General features: G+C 37.3%; 1 protein-coding gene across 1 annotated transcript; it reads right to left on the bottom strand.

Moving 5' to 3' along the window:
* Nucleotides 1-357: 357 nt before the first annotated feature.
* LOC311210297 (granulocyte-macrophage colony-stimulating factor receptor subunit alpha-like) lies at nt 358-8,628 on the bottom strand (the record flags this gene model as incomplete). The annotated part of the gene is made up of 8 exons (XM_084288153.1): nt 358-426; nt 2,127-2,208; nt 2,772-2,859; nt 3,423-3,561; nt 4,438-4,476; nt 6,130-6,269; nt 8,239-8,408; nt 8,501-8,628. The coding sequence occupies 8 exons, from the start codon at nt 8,626-8,628 to the stop codon at nt 358-360; spliced, it is 855 nt and encodes a 284-aa protein (XP_084144279.1).
* Between the last annotated feature and the right edge of the window lie 352 nt (nt 8,629-8,980).

Raw genomic sequence — 8,980 nt, 5'->3', positions numbered from 1 at the left:
TAAATGTGGTTGCTCCTATTTTATTCTTTTGGATTAGATTGAAAATTAGTATAATAACTTCCACAGCACTACTGAAATATTTTTGCTGAAACACTGCAAAAATGGTCTTCATAAGAAGAAGGAAGAAATCATCATCATACAACTGAAAATATTTTTTGAAAATGCAAGCAAATACAAGGAGTTTTTCAAAGACAGGTTCCTGAGGAGCTGCCTCTACAGGCAATGATGTTATCTCTGCTTAGAAGAAGGACGATATGAAAAACCTATAAATTATTGCCAACAAGATACATAATTGTTCATGTGAAAAAAAAAAAAAAAAAAAAAAACAAAAATCCAACTCTCTTCACTTGCATGCCATTATGCCACTTCTTCAATAACAGTTATTTCTTCAGTTTCATGCTTTATTAATTGATTCTTATGTTCTGTCTATTAAAAGAAGAAAAAAAAAACATTTCATTAGTGTTTCATGCATTAGATTAGTCACTATGTTACAATTTTGAACCTCCTACTATTTAAATGGTAGTTATTTATTATATAGAAGCTGTTGTAGGACTCTGTCAGTGAGAGGACTGAAGTAGTAGTGTCTAGATATTCCCTTCATGATGAGCTCCCCAAAGAGGACCAAAGGACATCTCACAGAATCCCAGAATCCCAGAATGGCCGAGGTTGGAAGGAACCTCTGAAGACCATCTAATCCTACCCCTGTGCTGAGCAGGATCACCTAAAGCACGTTGCATCCAGGTGGGTTTTGAATAGCTCCAGACAAGGAGACCCCACAACCTCTCTGGGCAGCCTGTGCCAGTCCTCTGTCACCCTCACAGTAAAGAAGTGCCCTCTTGTACTTAGCTGGAACCTCCTGTGCTTCAGTTTGTGCCTGTTGCCTCTTGTCCTGTTGCTGGGCACAACTGAAAAGAGATTGGCTCCATCCTCTTGACACCCTCCCCTCAGATGTTTATACACATTTATGAGGTCTCCCCTGAGTCTTCTCTTTCCTGGGCTAAACAGGCCCAGTTCTCTCATCCTGTCCTCATACGACAGGTGCTACAGCCATCTAATCATTTTAGTAGCCCTCCTCTGGACTCGCTCCAGTAGTTCTATGTCCCTCTGGTACTGGGGAGCCCAGAGCTGGACACAATAACCCAGGCGTGGCCTCACCAGGGCTGAGTAGAAGGGGAGGATCACCTCCCTTGACCTGCTTGCAGCACTCTTCCAAATGCACCCCAGGGTACCGTTGGCCTTCTTGACCACGAGGGCATATTGCACTTGCAACAGCCTGCTGTCCACCAGGACTCTCAGGTCTCTCTCTGCAGAGCTGCACTGCAGCGGGTGACCCCCCAGCCTGTACTGGTGCTTGGGGTTATTCCACTGAAAAGCCAGAAATCTAATCTTTTTTAGCATTGGAAAGTTCATGTGACTAAGGAACTGAAATTAAAAAGATTAACAGAGGCTTCCAGTGATCCAGTGTTTCCTTGTGGACATGTTCTTGCTTCCAGGCCTGTCTGTAGCCAACTCAAATACTTTCTGAATTGCAGCAAGTTTTGCACAATGCTCTCCAGACTGTCAGTTCCCCTTTGTTACTTGCAATCTGTTCCTTGCTCTCATGAGTCTCTCAAGCACTCTGTGTAAGCTAGAATCTCTTAGCTGTCTACTACACTTTCTTACCATAACCTTGAAAATTTCCCGTCTTAAGCAGTGTTGCCAAATACTAACATGGTCTCAGCATCTATTACACAAGTATTTTTTACCAGAAGTAGATTTCTCTGTCCATTCTCACCCCATAACTGAGCAGCAGCCTAGATTTGCATTATTATTGTCCTGAGCTTAGGCTCAGCACTCCTAGTGATAACATATGGTTTATAAGGAGAGCTGGGTGAAATTATGTATTTGTCAAATGCTCCAGGTGGACATATCACAAATATCTTAGAATGGAAAAGGAAAACCATAAGAATTATTTTCATATGGAATTCCTCTTTCAGTACACCAACAGAAGGAAAAAAAAAAAAAAAAAAGAAAAAAGAAAAAAATTCTTTGCTTATGCACATTTCTCTGACACTTAGGTCATACCTTTGAAACTGCAATGGATCCTCATTTACAAAAAATTTTGGACAAATGGAAGGAAAATATACCTGGAAATTCATTGGAGCGATCTCATGGAATGGGTCTTTTGGCTGTAGTACTCTAGCAGGTACTGTTTTCAAATAAATATTTCTACAGTGACAAAAAGGGGTGGTGAAGAAAAGACTCAGTATGCAAATATCAAAATGTACTATAATTTTATTATACTCCTGAGTTATTATTTTCTCCCTCCAAGACAAAAGTAATGAAAGGTTAACTAAAAATTATGTGGATTTAAAACAATGGCATCAGTTCATTGTTCAGAATTTGGATTATAGTAATCTCTTTTATGACTTTTTAATAAATCATAGGAAGTTTTTTCATCCTCTTAAAGAGAAATATTTTTAAAACAAGGAAATTTTACATGCCACACCTCTACATTGCAGTATCTGAAAGTAGGAAAGGGGAACTGATATAAGACCTTGTCTTGAAAGGAGTTGTGCAATATTGATCAAGCAAGTAAAAAGGTTGGAAATCAGAAATGTAGAGCCCACTTGAGGAATGTCTACATGTATGGTGTCATGACTCCTGCAACAATTCAGTGTCAGTTTTTTCCCCCTCCCTCCTCCTTAAAAGACACCAGAACATTTCTATTGGAGAAAGAGGAGTTATTTCAGGTACAGAATAAAAAAAAATGCACAAGAAACAAAGCTTACACTGCACAGAGAAAAAATACGACACTTGCTGCCAGTTCTGATACCAGAAGTAGCAGATATGATGAAGTAGACGTAAGTTGTTCTCCTCCTGAAAGACATGTAGTCATCAAAATGTTGTTTAGTATCACAGAATAAGAAAGATTGCTCAACTATGTGAAACACCAGTATGAAGTCACTTCTTCCTTAGCCTAGCTCCTCATGATCTTGTAACATGTGAATGAGTAGGATGGCAGACAGTATGTGGGCCATATCCAGTAACTTGAGACTACCAAGCCTCAAGCCTCAGAACCTCATTTTGTGAGGTTCTGAGTCCTACAGAGTACTTCAAAATTCAAGGTGGCAGGGAGCAACAGGGAAATAAGAAGTTTATGAAGACAAAAGTAGAAATGGAAGAAGGAAAACAGCTAACAATGAAGACCTGAAAAAATGTGCTTTATTCACTGTCGTCTTGCAAGAAGAATTAACCGTCACAACAGAATGGTTGGAAACCTCCCTTATATTAAGAGATATTCCAGTTCTTTGCTCCTTTCATCCTAGCAAATTGAAGAAATTTGGAAATATAAAAATATTTCTATCTGTGAAGTAAGAAGTGAGGCAGACAAGTAATATCTGAGAAAAAAAATAGGTCAAAAAAATGATTTTCATTCTTACCAAACTCTACAGGTGTACTCCACTCCCCCCAGTTTTTGCTCACTAAGCAACCATTGTCAGTAGCTCTGATTTTGATGCTGTATCTTCTTTCTGCACTAAAGCTGTCAAATATGTAGGAGTTTCCAGTGATGTTTGTTTCCTAAACAGAAAACTAGACTGAGAGCTTTTTCTTTGCTAAATGACAATGTGTCTGCTTCATTTAATGATGTAGACACTTACAAATTTTGCACATATATCTATGGACAGATGAGTGAAATAACAAATAGAAAATCATCCCTTAAGAAATTAGTTTGTTCCATTTTAATTCATTTTGTATGAATATCTTTGTCAGTGGTGCTGGGAGGGTGAAATTTGCAGCATTTAACCTCTGCTAAAGAGCAAAATTTTGGAAGAAAACACAAAACAATAGTGTATTTTCAATCTGTAAGTCTTTTAGCAGGAACTTCTCTGAAGAATTGTCATTCCCTTTCCTATAATTGTTTTCAAAACTGAAGTAAAGTTTAACAATCAGATTACATAGAAGTGAAACATTTGACATATATGGAAATGCTTCTCAGAAGAGTACTGAACTTTCTTGAAAACTGTGGTTTTTTTTTCTTCTTCCTTCTTTATACTGATTTAATCTTTCAGTTGATATTTTCCTGCATCCTTCATCTCGACCTCTCCCAGAGACCATTAATAAAGTACAAATCTCCATAGTTCTCCTTTACTTTTTTTTAATCTTCAACAGAAATGTGGAATTATGATCCATATTTATACACAAGTATGAGTTTGCTAGGAAGTACAATGAACTGTAAAATGGAAGATTTTGTGACTTGCAAAGAAATAATATAAAGTTTCATACATGTGGGAATATATTTTATAAACAACAGTTTAAAACTATGTTGAGGAAACTTGTCAATAAGAAGCATACACAGTATACTGAAACCAAGGCAATTTGATTGGAGGATGTTCTTACATAAACATAGCATAAAAACAGCATAAATATTAGATTAATAGGATAATAAAGACTTACCATTTTAGATGTGTCTTTGATGCCTTTCTCAGGATCAACCTAGCAACAACAGAGAACTTGAATGTTTATGATTGTTCCTTTTGTTTCTTTGTAATAAGGTGTCTCGCCTTATGAATGTTTGATTTTCAGAAAACAACAACAACAAAACCCACATGCTTCATATGCCTTCTTTTATAGACCATGAAGTTAAACAGTTCTTCCACTGAAACATTTTTCCTTACCACTAATGCTCTAAAATAATGTATACTTTATTTTTAATTGCAGAACTGTGAATCAAAGAACTAAACAACAACAACAAAAGGCTCAGGTTGCCCACAAATGAAAAGTCTGTGTTTCAGTTGTACATAAGAGTATCTTAAAAAATACTAACAAACTGGGGCAATGCTTTCTTCATCCAAATTTTTGTCTATGTAACTTTTACACTGTTAATCTTTTAATTAGTTATGTTATGTCTTCCTTTTTATTTTTTTTTTTTTATTTTTTTTTATTGTTACTGTTGGAACCATGAGTTCAACTGTTTCTACAAATATTTCAAGCGGTATTTTTGATGGATAAATACTTGCAATTTTTAAAATGCATAGTAACAACCACATATAGGTAAGATATGGAAAACCTGGATATTCTGTTCTAATAACACGTACAATATATATGTATACATATTTTATTAAGACATGGATGGTTCTTTCCACTTTAAGTTAAAAAAAAAGACACTGAACTTGAAAAAAAAAATAAAATAAAAAAACAACAAACAAACCCAAACCCTCCCACAACCCACAATGAACTGATGTGTATTTCTGCCCATTTATATCTGATTGTGACAGCTGAAGTGAAATTCACAACTGTATATAAGATGCAGACCTACTTTAGCTAAACCTCAGAATCAGATAAGGTACAGACATTGAGGTCATCTAAGTAGACAGTTGGATCTGGGAGGATGCTTGTTTACACAAAAGCTGCATACAAAAGAATTACAGAATTCCAGTTAACAGTAAAACAGGAAACATATAAGAAACAAAACAAAACAAAACAACAACAACAAAAACAAAACCACGAGGGAGAATGTCGCACAAGCTATAAGATGAGCATGTTAAATGTTGGTGTTAGCATTATCTATTTAAACCATCTACATTTCTACTTCGCATTGCTCACTTTTTTTCCTCTAGTGCTCTGCAAATGAGGAACATCATACACTTCTGATCTTTAAAACAGATAGCTACATTTAAAGTTAAAATTTTTGGCAATTTTGAGCCCTTGCAACAATCCAAGAATTCCAGTTACACATTGAATTCACTATGTAATTCACTTTATTGGCCAACTACATCCTTTAGCAGAATTATGTTCATGTCAGACAACTTCCATACATAGCAAAACCAAGAAGGCCAAGCTAGGGTCTTTTTTTTTTCTTTTTTTCTTTTTTTTTTTTTTTTTTTCGGGGGGGGGGCAAGGTGAAGGAGGTAGTAATAGTAATGGCGAGGAAGATTATGCTCTATGTATTCACCCTCAGTGTGGGGATCCTTGCCCAGTTTCTTTAATGTAGCATGGACTGATAGCACTTCTATACCTGTGCAAGGATACCTTGTATAAAAATGGAGTGGTCACTCAAACAGAAGAACAGGGGATCAGTTGTATGGTAGTGTGTGTGGAAATACAAGCAGGCAAACAGAGTTAAGTGTTATAATCAATTCTTCTTACCTTCTTTTCTATGACAACTTGATATTTGAAACAAGTGTCTCTTTTCACATGACTTGTACGAGGTGGTTGCCACTTAATTTCACAACTATGAGAAAGTCCTTTACAGTTCACAGTGACATTTAATGGAGGGGTGAGCTTCTCTGAAATAATTTAATTAAGAATAAAATTATTATGCATCTATGAATAAAACTGATTAAAAAACAAGTCTTTTTACTCTGTTTTTTTTTTTTTTTTTTTTTTTTTTTTTTTTTTAATATAAGTGGTTAGGTGGCTGTTCAAATAAGTGGTCTAAAAAGTTGTAATGTAACTTTGTGAGAATTACCAGATTCACTCCATATTCAAAAGCAGAACTTCCACTCCACTTGAGGTACTTGGAATATCAGAAATAACTGTAGGTAAAATTAAATTAAAACAAACAAACTCCAGTTGGAAATTAGGAGAAATTTCTTCCCAGAAAGAGTGGTCAGGCATTGGAATGGGTTGCTCAGGGAAGTGGTAGAGTCACTGTCCAAGGGGGTGTATAAGTAAAGTTTGGATGTGGTGCTTAGGGACATGGTTTAGTGGGTGACATTGGTGGTAGGGTGATGGTTGGACCATATGATCCTGGAGGTCTTTTCCAACCATAATGATTCTATGAAACAAACCTGTTGTGATATTTTACTGAATTGAGAAATTTAATCTGAGCAACATTTTTTGTGTGTGTGTGTATTCATATTAAATTGAATCAATTTCCTTCTTCTTTTTTTTTTTTTTTTTTTTTTCTTTTTCTAACTATAAATGCATTAAAAAAAATGAAAAAATATTTTACTCATTGTACTAAAGCGCTTGGTTCTTTTGTATTCTGCGGATGAACAGAGTTCAGAATTATGAGATACTGGTATAGACCTAACATCTAGTTAGTCCCACTCAGGCATCCATGGCCACTTAATTCCAAAAGATGAGCTTGTTCTTTCACAGAACACATATTTGACTGAAATGTTCAAAATTATCTGACCTGTGGGGTTTCAGATTGTCTCTCTGTTCTGAGGAACAGATTTTTAAAAAGTTTTTTTTTTTTGTTTTTTTTTTTTTTTTTTTCTTTTTTCCCCAGGGATGACTTCTTCACTCCCTTAGTGTAATACTAGAAATAGAAGGGAAGGATGATGGATATCATCTACCATGATGATGACGAAATTGAGTGCACCCTCAGCAAGTTTGCAGATGACACCAAGCTGAGTGGTGCAGTTGATACAATAGAGGGAAGGGATGCCATCCAGAGGGAACTGGACAGGCTGGAGAAGTGGGCCCATAAGAACCTAATGAGGTCCAAGAAGGCCAAGTGCAAGGTGTTGCACTTGGGCTGGGGCAATCCCAGTATTTATATAGACTGAGCAAAGAAGAACTTGAGAGCAGCCTTGTGGAGAAAGACTTTGGGGTCCTGATGTGGACCCCAAAGAAGGTGCACATGAGCCGTCAGTGCATGCTTGCAGTCTGGAAGGCCAACTATGTCCTATGCTGCATCAAAAAAGGGGTGGCCAGCAGGGAGAGGGAGGTGATTGTCCCCTTCTACTCTGGTCTTGTGAGGCCCCGCCTGGAGTACTGTATGAAGGCCTGAGGCCCCCAGCACAAGAAGGATGTGGAGCTCTTGGAACGAGTCCAGAGGAGGGCCACCAAGATGATCAGAGGTCTGGAGCACCTCTCCTATGCAGAAAGGTTGAGTGAACTGGGCTTGTTTAGCTTGGAGAAGAGAAGGCGCCAGGGAGGCCTCATTGTGGCCTTCCAGTACTTGAAGGGAGCCTATAAACAGGAGGGGGAACACTTGTTTATATGTGTTGATAGTGATAGGACAAGGGGGAATGGTTTTAAACTAAGACAGGGAAGATTTAGGTTAGAAATTAGGAGAAAGTTTCTCACTCAGAGGGTGGTAAGGCACTGGAACAGGTTGCCCAGAGAGGTTGTGGATGCCCCATCCCTGGAGGCATTCAAGGCCAGGCTGGGTGCAGCCAGCTCTAGTGGTTGGTAACCCTTCCCAGAGCAGGGGGATTGAAAGTAGATGATCTTTAAGGTTCTTTTCAACCCAGGCCATTCTATGATTCTATGAAATAAAATTGAAAAAAAAAATATCCTTACCAATTTTGTACAGAGTAATCATATTCTCGTAGGACTGAATGTTTTGTCCACTTCCATTTACCAGGAAATAAGCTTTCTTATTTTCTATTGTCACGTTTTGGAATCTACATCCCGTGTGCCTTCCCCAATTATCTTTGACATAATTCTGGCATCCTATGAAATCTTCTTTCCTTTATATGACAAATTGCTTCAGTTAAATATTAGTAATGTCACATGTCAGACCAGAATGCAAAATTCCCAAGACTCAAGAAGACCTACTTACCGTGAGCTCTTCCAGTACAGGAAATATTGGGTATCTCCTGGAACTGTCCTGCTCACATGCCAAGTGCAGTTCATGAAGGAAACATTATATATCACACAGATAAAATTTTCTATGGCTGTGTCATTCATGTCTGCAAACACAGGAAGAATATCCCACATCAATTCTGTGGAGAGATTGTGTAACTGCTTAAACCCTTTAGAGCTCTGCATGTCTATTTAGTGGTTTTTAAGCACTTGATTAGCAAAACTAACTGCATACTAGTTGGGTCTTGCAATTACATGTTTACTTTAACGTAGCAGTGATTTTATCTGAGTCTGAGGATTACCTACCATTGTTACAGATACTGAAAATTTGACTATGATTTAATCAGCTCAGGGACATGATGTAGTGAAGATTATTAATGAAGACAGTCACTATTGAGAACTTTGTCTAGATCCTCAGTTTATCAAAGGTCCAGCCTACAATGGAACATAAATTCTA

Source organism: Netta rufina, assembly GCF_964035555.1.
Source record: "Netta rufina genome assembly, chromosome: 1".
Taxonomy (NCBI): domain Eukaryota; kingdom Metazoa; phylum Chordata; class Aves; order Anseriformes; family Anatidae; genus Netta; species Netta rufina.
Note: the sequence above shows the minus strand (reverse complement) of the source record. Positions and strands in the feature narration are given on the sequence as shown.